This window comes from Mchenga conophoros, linkage group LG23, assembly GCF_057382185.1.
Source record: "Mchenga conophoros isolate Kocher_MC1m ecotype Shallow Benthic linkage group LG23, M_conophoros_male_GT1.1, whole genome shotgun sequence".
Classification (NCBI taxonomy): Eukaryota; Metazoa; Chordata; class Actinopteri; order Cichliformes; family Cichlidae; genus Mchenga; species Mchenga conophoros.
In genome coordinates, this window is record NC_140547.1 from 21,893,687 (window position 1) to 21,913,426 (window position 19,740).

Here is a 19,740-nt window from a genome sequence, read left to right on the forward strand (position 1 = left end):
TTTACAAACCAGTTCTGGTTCATCCGTTTCATTCAACGATCCACTTTTGCTCTTCTCTTTCTGCGTCACCGCCATCTGCGTATGTAAACATAGGCACTGCGCATGCGCAGTTCCTATGTAAACATAGGCATTTGTAGGCCTTTATTTCTTATTTCATCTGTTTGATCAGTACAAGTGTTCATTTTTAGTGTGAAACAGCTACTACATGTACTCTGAAATGTGCCACGTTAAAGTTAGTGCAGTATAGTGTTCACACATAGTCAACATGTTTCAGAAAAAAGCAATCTGCTGCTTTAGTTCACCAACTGGGCTTTTATTGTGAAACTCAAAGGATAACAAAGCCAGGTGTCATCCTCTTTCAATAATTTCAGATCAGGATCTTATGTTTAGGTCTAATGCATATTATCTGACAGACAAGTCTTTGTTTTATTTTGATTTTTACAAACAAGAGTGAATTTAAAAAATGAGCCAAAATGAACAAAGGAACATAAATTATGTTAGGAAAAGTCAACATACGTTGGTCTATTTTTTCTCCCTCGTGCTTCAGGGTTAACGTTCTCCTAACATCCCCACCATTCTCCCAAACTAATGAGAGGCTTTCTTGAGTGTAATTTATGATTTTATTGAATGTACTTGTTTTTGTAATGTGCGTTTGTGCAGATATTACAAGCGGCTGCAAACCCTTGTCAAAGACCCTCGACACGACTGCGTGCTGTTTGCCAATGAATTTCAGAAGTACTCTTACTGTCCACGAGAGAAGGGCGAGAGCCAGGAAAAATGGCAGACCAGGTCAGTGCTCATTATTTACCACACTCACTGAAGTGTACAGTCAAGTTGCTGCAGCACATGTAGCATAGAAATAGAGTCTATAGAGTCTTTTCCTTTCTCATTTTTTCCTCTTTGTCATGTTTTTTCTTCTACTTATACTTCTTTGACTTCATTTTGTTTTTCTGGGTCAAAGTGTGACGTTACATGTTTCACTAGGTGAAATTTGTAAATCTCATTAATTATAATGGAGATTATGCTAATAAAACATATTCAGTTCTTCAGTAAAGATGAAATACTTGCACCATGGGAAGTCCCCAATCTTGCCTATTGCAGCGTAACTAAGGGAGGATTCAGGGTCACTCAATCCAGCCCTAACTATAAATCAAAAAGGAAAGTTTTAATCCTAATCTTAATAGTGAGAGGGCGTCAGTCTCCCGTGTGCAAATAGGAAGCTGGTTCTACAAAAAAGGGCATGAAGGCTGATGCTCTGCCTCCCATTCTACTTTTGTAAACCCCACAAATAAGCCCGCAGCCTGAGAGTAAAGTGGGTGTGTAAAAGGGGTTTGATTATTCAAGACTTTTCTGTGTAAGAAGATTTTAAATTAAATTCTGGATTTAACAGGGAAGCCAGTATGGGAGAAATATGTTCTTTTGTTCTTGGACTGGATTAACTGAAGGTTTTTCAAATGATGCTTTTAGGACATCCTGATAATCATCCAATCACACAAAATGTCTTTGACTGCACCTGCTGACTACTTCTGCTCAGCAACTCTTGAAAGGAAATTGTGTTTCTAAAAATGTTAAGTCTCTGGGTTTAAAAAATATTTTGTGAAAGTGACATAAATGTATAGTTCACACGTGTGCAAAATTCATCTGGGAGATTTAAAAATGTAAACATTACATTTGAACTTTCTTTCAAATTGTGCAACAGGCCAGCGGTGCAGATGCATATGGCACTTAGAGCACACGTACTGGCTAAGATGTCAATCGAGCATTCATAGTGTTTTGTCCCAATAGGGGTTCAATGGGTAAAGGGGTCATTTTAACATTTTCAAAAATGTTTTTCCTCCACTTCAGGTAGAAAACAAGTGCAGGAACAAAGAAGTCAGGAGGACTTGTGAATGGCAGCTTAAAAGTGATTAATATTTATACCAGTTTAATAGAGAAAAGCACCAAAAGGATTTAATGAGTGTTTTTAATAATAGAGACTTGGTTGTAATGTTAATCACGATCTGACAAACTTTTATGTTGTGCCAACAAATGAAGCTAGAAGTGCAGTGTGTTCTCATGAAATGTGTTTATTATATAGATAAGGCACTCAATTATTTATTTTTTATATTCTTTCTGTGGAAGCACCATTTGAATTACAAGTAGTGTGAAATCATAACTTCCACCTACAAAACAGCAAAAACTTAGTGGGATATGTTAAAGATTATTGCTTTAGCGGGCAATTTGCTTTCATGCATCTTATGCTAAACTTGTGAGTTCATTTAATGTGTGTGTGTGTGTGTGTGTGTGTGTGTGTGTGTGTGTGTGTGTGTAGGTGTGTGTACTCAGCTGCAGTGTGGTACTACAACCACCTGGCAGGAATGATGAATATAGTGATGATCACTGAGGATCCTGAGGCCGTAGCTCAGTTCAGCAGCCTGACGTCTGGAGTGTACGTCATCTCCGTCCAGGTATATGAAATACCTTTATAATACCATCTACTCTATATCGGCTTCTTATATGTAGCCACCTTACAGGGATTTATCATCATGCATTTAGAGAAACACGTGGTTTGAACACCTAAAACTGAAAGTCAGCTCTTTGTGTTAAAGTCGTTGTGTTGGAGCCTATATGATGGAACAGTTGGTTGGTCTGTATTATTTCACTAATCTTCAGTGGGACTATTGTAGCATGTAGCAGGCATGGGTTTTTGAAACACTTACATTTTTGGCAGCAGTATTAGAACAGTCTCACTTAGAAGTGAAATTGGTGGTTGTTGTCAAACTTTCGGTCATTACACATGATTTCTTGGTTAAGTGACAAAATGTAAATATATGTGGCATTTAGTCTGTTTACATACGGAGAGCTGCACTTTGTTTTTCAATTCATGTCAGCCTAGCAAGCATGCTGTGGTTGTATAAAACACAGTGACAATGAGTCAGAAAACTATTAAACTAGTATGTAAATGAGAATTTCGCTAAAGGTGAAGGTCACACAATGACAGTTAAAGTAAAGAAGAGAGGTTAGAAACAGCCTTTAGCCATGTTATGGGTATTGATATTATATGTTTGGCTTCACAGGTACTCTGCATCTTCCCTCTTGGCAACGTGTTTGGAATGCCGCAAACACGAGTCGGTCAGAGAGTAAACTCATTGCTCAATAAGGACTGATATCAAGTCTGATGTTTATTTAAAGGAAAAAGAGCAGTACATGTTAGTAGCCGTGAAATTAATATTACATCGCTTTCTATTGTGATACATTTTTGATACATTGCTGCCAGATTTGTATATTTTTATCCAAACATACGTACCCGGGTATTTTTGAAAACGCAGATTTTTCTATGTGTTTGCGCCTTTCGTCCACACGTAAACGGCGTTTTCGGTCACTGAAAACAGAGATTTTCAACCAGAATTGGTAGAATTCATTTAAATTGGTTGGTTTCCTAAAACGGTCGTGGCGTTTAAGCACGGTCCAACAATTAACAACAGGGTTGAGGTTGTTGCTTTGGGAAGCCCATTCCAAAAACTCGCTTTATTTATTCTGAAACCAGTTCTTATATCTATTTAACTATTATTGTAATACTAATACTGAGGACGTCTAACTGTATCAAAAGGTTTAAGCATCTGGCTGTTGATTTGAGGTGAATTTGAAAGATTTTACTCTATTTCTCTTTCTCGAACCTGATAAGGTTAAGTGGAAGAGGATCCAAAACTTAGGCCCTTGAAGGGATGTTACTGGAACTAAGAAGGCCAACTGAAGTAATTTATTTCTTGACCTGTGTGTTTTTCCTTTGCCAGGATTATTTGCAAAGCTTCTGGTCAGATCTGCAGGCAGCCCATGAACTGTTTAGCTCCATTTCTCAGGCACAACAAGAGACAGAGGGCGACGATGGGGAGAAAGAGTTTCCCGAACATCTTCCCGCTGAAGTCCTGGAGGCTGGTATAAAGTCTGAACGTTACATTCAGGTAAAAATGTACCAACCTGTTGTTGGGTCTAACGCTCAAACCCCGCTGACTCAGCGCTTTCTTTTACTTGCTGCAAGGGGAGAAGCTCTTCATCTGATCTTAGCCCAACTCCAGCCTTCCCTCAAAGCCCTTTTATTAACTTCAGTGGTCACACAAACATCAACATTAATGATGCGACAGATAAGACACGCACATGTGAACGTGTGTCTCTGCAAGAGTGAACATGTGATGTGTGTGTATGTGAATGTGTCTCTGTGAGCATGTGATGTGATCAGTGATGTGTGTGTGTAGAAAACAGAGGTGAGCATTCATGCTAAAGATCTGATCATCTTGTGCAATGACAAACATATTGATCCACAATTCTCTAACTCCTGTTTTAAGTATACCGGATCTCTCTTTAAAACACGAGTTTAAAACAACTGCAGGAACAACGTTTAAATATTTTAGTAGCTTTAAGCCTGTTCATTTTTCAGAGAAACTGCAGGTACCTTTAATACATATACTAATCTATACTAACGAAATACACTGATGAGTGTAGGGAGTGTGCTGAGGAGGTAGGAGTATTTGAGGGGCTGACGAATAAAGAAAATGAGATGAAGAGCAGGACTGTTATTGAATGAAGAAGATATGAACTGTCTCTAAGTTTTCTTGCAGTTTAATTTTAAAGGAGAGAGACAGAAAAAACACATCATTATTATTATTATTATTATTATTATTTTAAAAAGTCATAAAGGGATTGGCAAGTTACTTTCAGTGAGTCCCCAAGCAAAACATGGCTTAGTATTTGGGGTAGAGACCTTTGTTGCCAGTGGTAAGACTTTTCTTGGTATCAAGTGGAGTAGTCAGAGGGTGACGATGGGGAGAAAGAGTTTCCTGAGGCAGATGGACATCTGCGTCTAAAGGTCAAAGGTCACTCTTTCGAGGATGCCAATGTTCACATTTTGGACAGAGAGGACAGATGGTTTGAAAGAGGAGTGAAAGAAGCCATCTATGTCCACTGTGAGCGACCATCTTTGAACAGAGGCGGGGGTTTACGACACCAACTCTCTGCCATCTATAATCCAGTTTTGAGATCCTTCCCAGACGCCTTAACGCCCACTCACATCCTGGGCCATCTGACCTCAGGAATTCGCATGATAAGGTGGGGCCAGGTTTCACAATGAACACACCCGAAACTCTGGCTGATTGGGACCCACACCCAGTTTCACACCTTGGCTCAGGCGATTAGAGGATCATCAGGGGGTCCTTTTGTCCCTCTGTGGGGGGAAACTCCCACTAGGTTTATATCTGGGACTCTCCACCATTTGACCTTAGAACTGAAGAAGCTTCTCGGATGAGAGGTGAAACGTCTTCAAGCAACTTAAAGAAGTCCAGACGCTTTTCTTTGCAAGCTCCTTTGACTACGATGACCTGGATGACTGAGAACCTTCACAGACAGTTTTTGGTTGATATTCTATCGCTCTCCATTAAATGAAACTAACATTAAAGAAATAACATGAATAATTGTTCTTTCTTTGTAACTGAGGAAACCTACAAATTCAGCAGTGATAATTATTTCCCCAACTGTACCTGAGCAGGTATGGAGATGTCACAAAGAGAAGGCAGTGGAGTTTTTCACCAGATTGTTTAACACAACCTCAGTGGCAGAAGAGTAAATGTCTTGTTTCATTCCTTTTTACTAGGGTACACTGAATGTTAACAAGCATCGGGCACAGAACGAGGCTTTCGTCAGGCCGAAGAACTTCTCAACCAAGAGCACAGGTGAAAACGCCTTACATTTTCAAAACAGGTGGAACAGACACATTAAACTTATATTTGCTAGACGTTTCTGATCTCTTCTCCCGACTTTGACCCCCCCCCTATCCATCTTAGATCTGACTTGGGATGTGCTTGTGTATGGTCGAAAAAATCAAAACAGAGCGGTGCATGGGGACGAGGTTGTGGTGGAGTTGTTGCCCAAGAACGAGTGGAGAGGGAGGGACACAGCCCTGACTGATGGGGATGAAAAAACTGGAGAGGACAATGAGAGTACACCTCTGCCAACAGGTGGGAATGTTTGTACTCCATTCATTCACATTTGATTTATTTTTGTATTTAATGATATTTTGTGTATTATATTTTCTGTCTGATTTGCCTAAAATATGTTCAGGATATCTCACAAATAAGTAATGAAAACAATGAAGCATCTTGATCAAACCACATGAATGGTTCGATCCGTGGCTCCCCGAGTCTGCAAGCCGAGTATCTTTGGGAAAGATACTAACCCCAAGTTGCTCTCCGATGCATCCATTGGAGTATAGTGAGTGTGAATGTTGCTTAGTAAGCACTTAAACGCATAGAAGGAAGTGCTTGTGTGAATGGGGTGATTGGGTGAGAGTAGAAAAGAGCTGTATAAGAATTAGTCCATTCACCATTCTTGTTTATATCACCTGCATGAAGCAACATTATAAGAACATATTTGGGTGAAATAACATTTGGAAGCTATTTTCTGGACAGGCATTCACAATTAAACTTTTTTTTAAAGTTGCTACTGATTTTTATTACAGTTCTGGTGTAATTTGGCACAACTGAACCTCTTCTCCATGGTTCCATTCGTCAGGGAATAGCTTCTTGACAGCCACATTTCCAGAGATTCAAATAACGATGAAGTTTCGTCGAACAACTCAAGGGCCAAATGCATCTCTCAGGTTCTGTGTCACGTCTTTGCTGGTTTTTCCTGCTTTTTAATGACATGGCAGATATTGTTCATCTTCTGTAGAATTTTTTTTACGTCTGACACCTTTTCTTTCGTCCAATACAAAAGAAAGTTTTAAGTCTAGGAGACACAAATGGCAGGGAACGCATCCTGAGCTTCCACTAACATACAGTTCCCTTTACCAAACACAACAGAACAGAGACAGACGGGGCCCCGTAAGTTTGCCAGTGTAACCTCGCAAATGACAAAAGAGAGAAAGAAAGAAAAACACTAATTAATTAAGCACACAACTCAGGGCCCAGTATTCAAAAGGCGAGGAACACTCCTGCAACTATACACGTGGACTCGCACAAATAATCAATAATCTTTTCAGCTGTGGCAGACCTAGAACAGGGAGGGATAGTTCAGGTGCAAAAATACTGTTTTAGCTTGTCACACTTTTAATTTGGCTAATGGGAACACCCTGTGTTTTTACATAAAAAATATGCAACACATAAAATACATTTTAATCTAACTGGAGGCAATTGACCATTGTTAACCCTTCTTATTGTTATTATTTTTACACACGAGGTCCTAAGGACAAAAAACTTCCCCCCCCCTGCGGGCGGTCAATCCTTCAAGCTCAGGTCCTCTACCAGAGGCCTGGGAGCTTGAGGGTCCTGCGCAGCATCTCTGCTGTTCCCAGGACTGCGCTCTTCTGGACAGAGATCTCAGATGTTGTTCCCGGGATCTGCTGGAACCACTCGCCTAGCTTGGGAGTCACCGCACCGAGTGCTCAGGTTACCACGGGGACCACTGTTACCGTCACCTCCACATCTTCTCAAGCTCTTCTCTGAGCCCTTGGTACTCTAGCTTCTCATGTTCCTTCGTCCTGATGTTCCTGATGATTGCTAAATCTGTCACTACAGCCGTCTTCCTCTGCTTGTTCACCACCACTATGTCCGATTAGCCATCACCATTTTGTCCGTCTGTATCTGGAAGCCCCGAAGCATCTTAGCTCGGTCATTCTCCATCACACTAAGGGGCGTCTCCCGTTTTGACCTCGGGACTTCCAGGCCATACTCGGCACAGATATTCCCTTTATACTATGCCGGCCACTTGGTTATGGCGTTCCATGTATGTCTGCTAGCATCTTGCACCCTGTTGTTATGTGCTGGATTGTCTCAGGGGCATCTTTACGCTTGTATCTGGGGTCTTGACTGACTGGTCTGGTAGACCCCAGCCTCTATGGATCTTGTACTTATGGCTTCATGTGCTGCCATTATTAGTGCCTCTGTGCTCTATTTCAGTCCAGTCCAGCCACTGGTAGGATTTCTGGATGTGAGCTAGTTCTTTTATCTGTTGGTGGTACTGTGCAGGATCCTGTCCTTCCATGATGGTTCCTCTTCTTGCTCCTCTTTCTTGGGTTTCTGGTGCCTGAGGTATTCACTAAGCACACCTGAAGCCCCTACCAGTCAAAAGTGTGGACACGCCTTTTTTTTAGTGGTTTTTCTGTCATGGCCTGGTACTTCTACATAGTAGATTCTCACTGAAGGCATCAAAACTACGAATGAACACATATGTAATTATGTAGTACATATGTATATACCGGCTCCCCCCCAGTGCTGCGTTCTTTCTCCTCTGCTCTTCTCCCTGTACACCAACTGCTGCACCTCCACCCACCAGTCTGTCAAGCTAATCAAGTTTGCAGATGACACCACCGCTATTGGACTCATCTCGGACGGGGATGAGTCTGCCTACAGGAGGGAGGTTGAACGTCTGGTGTCCTGGTGCAGCCACAACAACCTGGTGCTGAATGCCCAGAAGACAGTGGAGATTATTGTGGGCTTCAGGAAGCACACAGCCCCACTCCCCCCCATCATCCTGACTGACACCCCCATCACCTCTGTGGACTCATTCCGCTTCCTGGGTACCACCATCACCCAGGACCTGAAGTGGGAGCCTCCGTCACCTCCGTCATAAAGAAGGCTCAGCAGAGGATGTGCTTCCTGAGGCAGCTGAAGAAATTCAACCTGCCAACACGGACGATGATGCAATTCTACACCGCAATCATCGAGTCCATCCTCACTTACTCCATAAATGTCTCTCTGTACTGATGTCTGACATTTAACCCCACAGGTCGTATTGTAGGGATCCTGCAGAGGAACTGGAGAGACTACGTGGTAACTTTCCCCACTAGGGATGGGATTCAGTCCCAGAGCAGGAATTCCCAGCGGATACTGACCATACCTTGGGACCAGCGTATTCCTAAAATCCGCATCAGTACTCAACAGGCTGAAGCTCTGCAGGTCTGACTTGACTTACATCTATAGGTTGATTTTATTTTCATGATGTACATTATGGCTTAGTCACATGAGTAAAAATAGGACGGCACCTGCCTTGTAACAAAGAAAAAACGCTGCTTTTCCAGTGATTGCAGTGAATATTTTGCATTCAGCGTTCAATTACAAGTAGTTACGGCAACCAACTGGTCGATCAAAGGTTGAGAATACAACACTGTCAACCTCTGGATGAACGCTTTCAAGGTGATTGCCTTGAAAAGCAGGACTCTATCTCCAGACCATCTTATCACCATTTGATTGGTGTTTTGCACCCTTTAAATAAAAGTAACTGACTGAGAGTAGTTGCAGAATTAGTCCCCGTCTTCCAAAGAAGCATTTCAAAGCCAACAATATTGCAAATTCATTGCACATAGCAACACCGATCTTGTTTGCGCTCCAGTCTCTAGTGTTACTATAGCATTATGCTTTTGTCTCATAGTGTGACCAGTGTTTACTAAGTGCTGTGTCATTTCTATCCCTGTCTTCTCATCCTCACCTAGGACCACAGAGTTGTGGTGCGCATTGATTCATGGGAAAGCACGTCATTCTATCCCAACGGCCATAGTGTACGGGTTTTGGGTCAAGCTGGAGAGCTTGAGACTGAGGTCCAGACCATCCTCCTAGAGAACTGCATCCATATTCTTCCTTTCTCAGACGCACAGGTGAGAGCACCTACGTTAGAGATAAATTCAAGTTTTTACATCTCTAAAAGGCAAATTCCACAAGCCTATATAGTATGTTTCACCTTTCGTATTTAGCTGTTGTGAACCCATCAGCAATTATTGTGAATATAAATATTATGATAAAATGTGATTTTTTTTTTATGTCTATAAATTGCAATTAAACAGTTAAATTCAACCATAATTGACGCAAATGGTGGCAAATACCCATCTACACAGTTTGGAAATACTTTGGTGAGTAATTTGCTTCATCCTGTGTGATAAAACTTGCAGGATTCTAGTAAGTTAAGTAATTTCAGAAAATATGTTTTTGTTACTAATTCCCAGCTCTGGTTGTACTTTGGATGTAGGTTTTTGATTGTTAAGGATTAATAAGCTTCAGAATTGTCCAAAAACAGCTGGACATTATTAAAACATTATTACCAAATCACCAAGCAGTGAAAGAACCCTAGCAGCTCCATATACCAAAAGCTTGGGGAAAAAAAGAGTCTGGACTTTTTCTTGAAGATGTTTCACCTCTCATCTGAGAGGTTTCTTCAGTTCTAGGAGAAACTGGTGCAGAGTCCCAGATTTTAAGCCCTATGGGAGTGTCCCCCAGGAGAGATGGACCCCCTAATGATCCTCTACCTAATCACACGAGCCAAGGTGTGAAAATGGGTGTGGGTCACAATGGGCCAAGTATTCGGGTGAACCCACTGTGAATCCTAGCCCCACCCTATCATGTGATTTCCTGAGGTCAGATGGCCCAGGATGTGAGTGGAAGCGTCTGGGAAGGGATCTCAAAACTGGATTATAGATGGCAGACAGTTGGTGTCGTAAGCCGCTGCCTCTGTTCAAAGATGGTCGCTCACAGTGGACATAGATGCCTCTTTTACTTCTCTTTCAAACTATGTCTTCTGACAGCTGAGTCTTGTCTCATTTTAAGAGCTTCCTTTACATGTGTGTGTTCCCTCTTTTTTCCTTCAGGCTTAGAGGGAACATGTTCTGCCCGGTGGTGTAGGGTCCTGATTACTCAAAGTTTGTGTTCCAGAGGGTGATGGGAGTCAAACAGGAGGTACTGGTCCGTGTGTGTGGGCTTCCAGTAAACTTCATGTTGAGGTTTCCGTTCTCTTTAATGCGCACGGCAAAGTCCAGGAATGGCATACTGTTATCCTTTGTGTCTTCCCTGGTGAACTTTGTTTTTATCCACAGCGTTGATGTAAACAGTGAAGGATTCTACTTCCTGGGTTTTGATTTTGACCCATGTGTCATCAACATATCTGTACCAGTGGTTAGGTACTGTCCCTTTAAAAGAGCCAACAGCCTTTCTTTCCACCAGTTACTCCTAGACCTGAAGAAGCTTCTGACAGGTGAAACGTCTTCAAGGAACTTATAGAAGTTTGGACGCTTTTCTTTCCAAGCTCCTTAGACTATGATGACCTGGATGACTGAGAACCTTCACAGACTTATATGACCAAAAGGTTTGCAAGTTGACAGCTCGGTCCATAATAACCCTTAATGTGGTCACCCTACTGTCAGCTTACTTGGCTAAGCTCTTTCAGGACATTGGCCACCTGCTTGATAAGGGCACCTGTATGCATTTTCCCCTTCTCAACCTCATACCAGTGATACTGAGTGGGGTGAGGGAGGAGTAGCTGTCTCTCATTTTTATAGATCCCATACTGGCCCATCAGGCCATTGATGGCAGAACTAGCTTTTCTGTTCCACTACTGGCCATGACCATTGCCTTTGAACATTGACTTGGCGTGATTTTTTTCTTCCACATCCCAAATGGTCAGCACTCTGGGCGTGGCACACGAGTGGCTGATTTAAAATGAAGCAGGTCTCTCTCTGAGAGTCATTGTGAACATTCAGAATGCTAGATCACTTTCTACATGCTCATTTTATGAAGTATTTGAGAGATTCCTTATCTATACTCTGTTTAGGGATGGGTATCGTTTAGGTTTTATCCGATACCGGTACTTTTGAAACTGTGCGGGTGCTTAAATGGTGCTCTAACCGTTGCTTCCTTCTCTCACCCCAACCGGTCGCAGCAGATGGCCCCGCCCCTCCCTGAGCCTGGTTCTGCTGGAGGTTTCTTCCTGTTAAACAGGAGTTTTTCCTTCCCACTGTTGCCAAAGTGCTGCTCATAGGGGGTCATATGATTGTTGGGTTTTTCTCTGTATCTATGAAGCGCCTTGAGGCGACTTTTGTTGTGATTTGGTGCTATATAAATAAAATTGAATTGAATTGAATTGCTTAAAGAATGGAGAACACAAACTTTGTCCAAAAACCTCTTATGTTTTTATTTTTAGCAGTCTCTTTTTTCTGCAAAATGATAACCAAGTTAGCCTTTTCTTTTGATACAACATACCTACTTTGTTTGGAACCGGTGAATAATGGAAAACATGTTTAGCTGTTTGTTTTTTTTGTAAAAAGATAACGGTGTTAGCTTTTTCTGCAGCTACAGGGCATGTATGGTATCACTCTATCAAACAAGAAGACAGTCGCATGTAACTACGACGGTGTTTGCTAGTTCACCTTACATGCATTAATGTAATAACGTGGTTAGCCTACTCAACGTAAATTACACACGAACAACATTAAGCTCCTCACGCAGAGAAGAACGGTTGCTGCTGCATCATCATCCGTCTGCTACACTGGCAGGGCTAGGGGCCAGGACTCTCCTCTTCGGGTTTTTGGGGGATGTTGCTAACTCCAGGTCCAATAACAGGCAACCCACCCGCAGCAGATGTGCTCGGTGTGAAGTCTCGCAGCAAGCTATCAAATACGATGCATTTCTCTGCTTTTAAAAAAACGCCATTGCGTTGCCAGGTGTTTCATCGGATTCGAGGTGTTACTTCCTTTGCACAGTATCACAGTATCACCTTAAAGCACTTGTTGCTGCTGAGTTTGCATATTTTGCTGTGAAGTACAGCCAGACTTTTGACCGCTTTGCCTTGGACATTTAATCTGTAGCTCTGCTCTCAAAGAACATACGTACCTGGACCCGCCTACTATCCTCGGAAACGTAAAATGATTGGCTAGAATCCAAAGTGTATCACATCTCAAGAAAAAAAAAAGCCACCCGTATCCGGTATACCCGCACCCAATGTTCCCTCTAATTTTTCATGTGTCTGAGCGAACACAGAAACTCCCTGAGCGATCCCTTGGACCACTGTGAGCAACAGCAGACGTGTGCACTGTCGTGACGCCAGCATTGAATCCATGCAAGTTACATGGTTTATTAAAATAATAAAATTACAGCATTTACATTTATGTTAGACTACTTTTAATTAACTATTTTAGCCCACTTACAATGAAAATTTAAAAAAACAAAACAAAAAAATCTTGTTCATGACCTGTGTAGCATGTTAACACTATTGGAAGTAAAAATAACTTGAACTCCAATTTTGAAAACACAAGTTTCTTTTGTTGTTTTTTCATAAAGCTCTGACTTGTATTATGAGTCTGTGGTCTGGGAGAGAGTCTGTAACTCTGTCTGCAAAATACAGTAAATAATGACCAATGTTGGGTAATTAATTATATAGTTACTTCTTCAAAAAAGTAACTGAGTTATGCAAACAACAAAGTTTTTTGCAGCTGTTTACCTAAAAATGCAGCCAAGGCGTTTTTTTAAATAAACATTTTAAATTATTTAGAGAACAATCATCAAATTGCATCAAATCTGATGCCACACAAATTATTTGTGCCACTCCAAAAATAATTTCTGTCAACTATGAGATGAAGGAGAACAACAGCCTGATACCTGCAGGCCTGACAGCAGCAGATGTGTCACTGCTGTAACACCTGTAACACTCAGCAGTCGCCTCATTGTTCTGACACACACTAAACGTCGCCACGCCGCTTTGCTCGCTAAAACACCGGTGTCGGCACATAAGGACGCTGTCAGAGCCTGTCAACGACATTGATTAGCTGCGTATATACGAATGTGAATCGCATTACTGGCTGGATCCCATACGGGAGCAGCCAGTCACTGACTAACACTGCAAAACAGACTTGTTAAAGTATTGATTTTAATTTCAATTCAGGTTAGATTTTTTTTTTTGTGCGCAACGCAGATTTTCTGTGCGCAGAGACCGTGCCAGCAGTGCGCAATTGTGCACACACACAGCTTCGAGGGAACATTGCCGGTACCCATTCCTAACTCTGTTCCACATGTGTTATGTTTCCTTCAGGATTAGCTAAATAAGAGAGGATTATTTTCCATTTATTAAACTGCATTTAGCTACTCTTTCGTATCACATTTACTTTGGGAATGCACCAATTGGTCCACATCCTGTTTATGCAGGGCCCACTTTTAAACGGTAAATTGCTGAAAATGTAGCCATATATAGCGCTTTTCTGTGTCTTGCACTCCTTTGCATAGATTGAAGCATCTGTGTGTTCCTGTTTTGTTGAGTGTATCTGTCTGTGTGGCTGTTGAAGGCTACTGAGAGTGTGACCTTCACAGTTCACCAGAGGACCATCTATTACATTTGTTAGGTTATGCGTTTTTGATATTATTGCATCCTCACTGGCACACTCAGTCCTTAGTGTGGGCTTACCCTGCTCCATACCTTGTTAAGGATAAAGAACTTACAACCTGGAAGTAGATTATATCTCCCATAGTGAGATACAGAGAATGGTTGCTTACCAGGGTAACTCTGGTTTTCTGAAACCCAGGTGATGTTTGGTTTTCACCTCCAAACAATCGCAGTCAGAGATCAGGTGAAAGAGGAAAGAGCAGAGAGCGTCAAAATAAAAGGGAAATTATGGGAGCAAACACCAGAGTTTAACAATTGTTCATCACTAAATACAGTACAGATATTTTAATAAGGAGAGGTTATTTGAAAGAATGAAATTGATTTACTGATGAACAGAATTTAAACAGGTGATTTGCCGTTAGACTCAGATGGCCTATCTCAGCGGAACAGAACCCCGTCTGTGAAAAGGATTAGAGCAGGAGCCCCGAGAGCCTGGAAGCTGGTGGTGGAATGGTTGAATGGAGCATGAGTGATGAGATGAGGCGTGTACAAGGAAGAATAACCGAGGACACAGCATGAATGCTGATTGGCCTGGAGAAGGTGATTGGACTAGACCACTTCAGGAACGCCTTTAGCCACACCTCACCAGGTGTAGACAATCGGCAGTTAAACCTAGGCAACACCTGAAGACAACTGCATTTCCACTGTAAGGAGTGTAAGGGTTGCAATGGGCTGTAACAAAGGACAAGCACAGATGAGTCCACTATCATAGACTGGAACATCATTCATAACTTTTTATGTTATAAAGGGGGTGGCAGTAGAGCTTCTGTGATTGGTCACATCAGAGAGTGCTTGGTTATCAGAGAGTTACCATAGTAACCAAAGGTTTTAAAGATTGCAATATAGCTATTGTTGTCCAGAGGGGCCGATGGTGCGATATGGCAGCCTCGCTTCTGTCAGTCTGCCCCAGGGCAGCTGTGGCTACAACTGTAGCTGCCTCCACCAGTGTGTGAATGTGAGAGTGAATGAATAGTGGCATTGTAAAGCGCTTTGGGTGCCTTGGAAAGCGCTATATAAATCCAATCCATTATTATTATTATTATTATTATCAAATCAACAAAATATTAAAGAATCATTAAATATGTGGAATAGTTCATTCTTTCCTTTTTTCATCAGTGGTTTACACACTGGCTTGCAGGCAAAATGTCACTGGTTCGATTGCAACCGGAGATACAAATCAGGGTTGTGCCTGGAAGGGCATCTGGTATAAAACTCTGCCGTATCAAAAGATGCTGAGCTATCAGGTGTGGTGACCCCTTGTGACAAGGGAGCAACTGAAAGTGAAACACTGTTTTGCTTTGTCTTTGTGTAAAGTGTCCTTGAGTGTTTTGAAAGGCGCTTAATAAAATGTATTATTATTATTATTATTATTAATGTTTTGTATAGAATCATAACAAAATGTGAAAAGTTCAAAAGACTATGCGGCTGTTTAGCTGTGCCTGTCCGTCTGCCATCAGCTGAGAGAGATGCCGGTCAACTCTCTGGAGAAGCCGTGGACGGTAGACCCCTCTGAGGTGGCAGAGCGGCGGGATCTTAGGGACAGTCGCCTGGTGTTCAGCATCGATCCACGCGGCTGTGAAGATGTAGACGACACGCTGTCTGTACACAAGCTCCCCAACAGAAGGCTGGAGCTGGGAGTTCACATTGCTGATGTCACTCACTTTGTCAAAGAGGGTTCGCTCACAGACTTGGAGGCACGTTCAAGGTGAGGAACTGGTTGGAGTGGTTGGGTAGAGTAGGTGGGATATAAAAGGATAAAAGAAAATTACAGCATCTTGCATAAGTGTTCAGAGGAACTTTCAGAAGTACAAAGAGGCAAGAAAGTTGTTGCCTGAATTAATGTTGCATCAGCAGCATGCCTTGTAGCGCAATTATAAATAACACAGAGGGCCACCTTAAATAAGGCTCGTGTCTGATGTGAAGCATTAAGCCTTAAATGTCTATCATTTAATCACATGTAGAAGGACTTCACAGGGTCCATGATGGCTTTGAAAGTATCACTGGCACCAGGAATTGAACCAATGGTCAGCACGTTGTTGGTTCAATCCCTGGTGCCTTCGGGCTTCATGTTAAAGTCACCTTGCACAAAATACTTAACCCCCAAATTTCCCTGGATGCATCCGTTAGTGTGAGTGTGCATGTGAGAGAAAATGCTTAAAGGTATAGACTAACGCGCTGTATGAATATGTGTGCGAATGGATGAATGCTGGTCGTGCTAAAAGGTGGTTGGGGTTCTCACAGTAGAGAACTGCTACACACAGAACACAGTGGTCCATGTTGTTACGAAGAACTTGTGCTCATTTTGAGTACGATGCCATTAACAGGACAGGGGAATGTTTCCGCTGTGGGAAAGCCTGAGTGATTTTCACTGTGGCCTTCATAAACATATATTACTACGGGACATGGCAGCCATACTTGTACACAACATTCAACCAGAAGGTCATGCAGCAAAAAAAGGAAAAATGAGTCCGCTTCCAACTAAATTAGTTTTATTCTACTGAGTGGTAGAAGTAAAGAACAGTGTGTCACACATCATTTGTTTTCAGATCCCCTTTGTACAGTTACGGGTGTCAGGAAAACACCGGAGGTCACATGATGGCATGTGACCTTGAGTACCTGATGTTAATGGTTTGTCTATAATTGGCTTTCAGTGCATCTTATTAATAAAGAGGATGATGATACAAGACAGTTGAACCACAGTAATAGAACAAGAAGATATTCATCTGTGTTTATGTCCAGATATATGCACATGTTCTGATTTATTTATTTATTTTGTGCTGTATTGTACAAATGAATAAAACTGAGTTTAAAATATCTGCAGTAAATGAAGTGAAGGTCGGGGCTGCAAAAGTAATGCTTGCACTTGATCTCCACAAATTTTCCTTCCTGGGAACATGCAGCGATGACACCATGTGACAGGGAAGCAGCCCAAAAAAATTTGTGTCACAGCTGAACGGCCGACAAATCTGCAGCAAATGCATTCTGCTGTCATCTCGGTGTAATCTCGCTATAATCCAAAATCTCTACGGAATTCTTTCAGCACCTTGTTGAGTCTTGGAAGTGAAGAAAGGAGTGTTCAGAAGGCAGAAGTGTCTAACCCAGTGCTAATAAAATGTATCTGATAAAGTGTAGTCTGCAGATAAATTAGTAAGAAGGTCCATGAAGTGCATGTCGTTTTTTAAAGGCAGCAGCAGCAGCAGCAGCAGCATGTACAGAAGATGATTGAGAGCCGAGTGAGGAGAGAAACTCCGTGTAGACTGTTAACAACGTGCACTTATAAAATAATACTGAAATCTTACTATATATTTTTTATGTTGTGATTTTTAATGTAGTTTTGGTCCTCTGCTTTCTCTCTGACTTACTCTAAAATTCCATTTTACATTTCATAGCTGTCCACAAAGCAGCGTGCAGATCACCCACCTGTCCAGCTCGCCTCCACACTTTAAAGAAGTAAATTAAAATCTCATGATTGTGGTTTGAAGCCTTAAATTCTATTTCAGAAAATGGGGAATATTTATTAAATCATAAGAAAAACATTTTGCTTATTTATTTCATCCTTCCTGACTTATTAATAAACAGAAGGATGAAAATGACAAAGGTGGAACAAACTCTGAATATTTAGTACTTATTTTCAAATTATGTCTCACTTTTGATTAGAAAGAAGATGATAAAGCTGCTGCTTTGATCTCATTGCCTTTTTATATTTATTATGTCACTTCTTAAGGGCTACAACCTACTACCTGGCAGACCGCAGGTACGACATGCTGCCTGCTATTCTCAGCGCAGACCTTTGCTCACTGCTGGGAGGTGCTGACAGGTTAGTAGACTTCCCATCACACGTTTCATTTTCATATGCTTAAAATGCATGCTAGTTGTGTAACTGACACTTTCAAATTCAGGTATGCAATGAACGTGCTTTGGGAGCTTGACGCAGAATCCCTTGAAGTCCAAGAGGTCTGGTATGGTCGTACACTCATCCGCTCCTCCTATCAGCTCCACTACGAGCTGGCTCAGGCGCTCCTCAACGGAGAACAGGTTGAGGTAGCGGAACTGGCCAACCTGGGTCCTCAGGAAAAGGGTTCTAAGCTAGCTCAACTCACTGAGGCACTTGAGATGCTCACACATGTAGCCAGACATCTTCGGGCAAAGAGGGACAGAGGAGGAGCGCTGGAGCTGGAAGGAGTGGAGGTATGATTGGTTTCTTGTATCTTCATAGAGTATTTTGTGTGTTTTGGTAATGTGTGTACTTAACAGTAAGACTATATAAATAAAGACTGCAAACATTTAAGGTTCATGTTCTTAATTGAAAGCGTAAGCATGTTATAGCTGAGTGTCTAACCCTAACACATCGTCACTACTGACGTCTAACATACGACACAAAATGATTCAATGAATCTGAAGTGAATCAAACAAAGTAAACCGTGCACATAGCTTCAGTGGAGAGAAATCCATTCTGCACATTAAAAACTGGAACCACTATCTTTCTCGCACATTTCAGCTGCAGAAGATTCTCCCTTCTAAGCTTCTGTCTAAGTGAAAGTTTGACTTAACCTCTGTGTTTGGTCATTTTGTCAGATGACATCATGGTTAGAAAATTCAGTATCAGTCACCCCGAAACACTTCATACAGCCGAGGGGAGGAAATCAGGTCAAAAGACACCTGTGGAAAAGGGCCAGGGATTAATGATAACTAATGATTAAATGGAGATTGGTCTATAAACATGTAGTCAGTGATAATGATGACAAAGAGGTGATGATGATGTTCGGCGTCATCATGGGAATCCCCGGCAGCCTACGTCTATTGCAGCATAACTAAGGGAGGATTCAGGGTCACCTGGTCCAGCCCTAACTATATGCTTTAGCAAAAAGGAAAGTTTGAAGCCTAATCTTAAAAGTAGAGATAGTGTCTGTCTCCTGAATCCAAACTGGAAGCTGGTTCCACAGAAGAGGGGCCTGAAAACTGAAGGCTCTGCCTCCCATTCTACTTTTAAATACTCTAGGAACAACAAGTAGGCCTGCAGAGCGAGAGCGAAGTGCTCTAATAGGGTGATATGGTACTACAAGGTCATTAAGATAAGATGGGGCCTGATTATTTAAGACCTTGTATGTGAGGAGCAGGATTTTGAATTCTGGATTTAACAGGAAGCCAATGAAGGGAATATGCTCTCTCTTTCTAGTCCCTGTCAGGACTCTTGCTGCAGCATTTTGGATCAGCTGAAGGCTTTTCAGCGAGTTTTTTGGACATCCTGATAATAATGAATTACAGTCGTCCAGCCTGGAAGTAATAAATGCATGAACTAGTTTTTCAGCGTCACTCTGAGACAGGATATTTCTAACTTTAGAGATGTTGCACAAATGGAAGAACGCAGTCTTACATATTTGTTTAATATGTACGTTGAAGGACATGTCCTGGTCAAACATGACTCCAAGGTTCCTCACAGTGTTACTGGAGGCCAAGGTAATGCCATCCAGAGTAAGAATCTGGTTAGATACCATATTTCTAACATGTTCAGGACTCAGTACAATAACTGAATGAATTTAGACGCAGGAGTCTTCCAGGTCTTTATGTTTAGTTTGG

General features: G+C 41.8%; 1 protein-coding gene across 1 annotated transcript in view; it reads left to right on the forward strand.

Annotated features, from left to right (window-relative positions):
* The first annotated feature begins 205 nt into the window (after window positions 1–205).
* LOC146547179 (DIS3-like exonuclease 1) overlaps window positions 206–19,740 on the forward strand; it is a 34,784-nt gene continuing 15,249 nt past the window's right edge. The window contains exons 1-11 of the mRNA XM_085264988.1: window positions 206–219; window positions 661–789; window positions 2,312–2,447; window positions 3,774–3,941; window positions 5,624–5,702; window positions 5,814–5,987; window positions 8,755–8,924; window positions 9,458–9,619; window positions 15,621–15,868; window positions 17,888–17,980; window positions 18,063–18,351. Of these exons, the coding sequence (XP_085121114.1) occupies window positions 206–219; window positions 661–789; window positions 2,312–2,447; window positions 3,774–3,941; window positions 5,624–5,702; window positions 5,814–5,987; window positions 8,755–8,924; window positions 9,458–9,619; window positions 15,621–15,868; window positions 17,888–17,980; window positions 18,063–18,351 (1,662 nt within the window). The remainder of the gene's footprint in view (window positions 220–660; window positions 790–2,311; window positions 2,448–3,773; window positions 3,942–5,623; window positions 5,703–5,813; window positions 5,988–8,754; window positions 8,925–9,457; window positions 9,620–15,620; window positions 15,869–17,887; window positions 17,981–18,062; window positions 18,352–19,740) is intronic.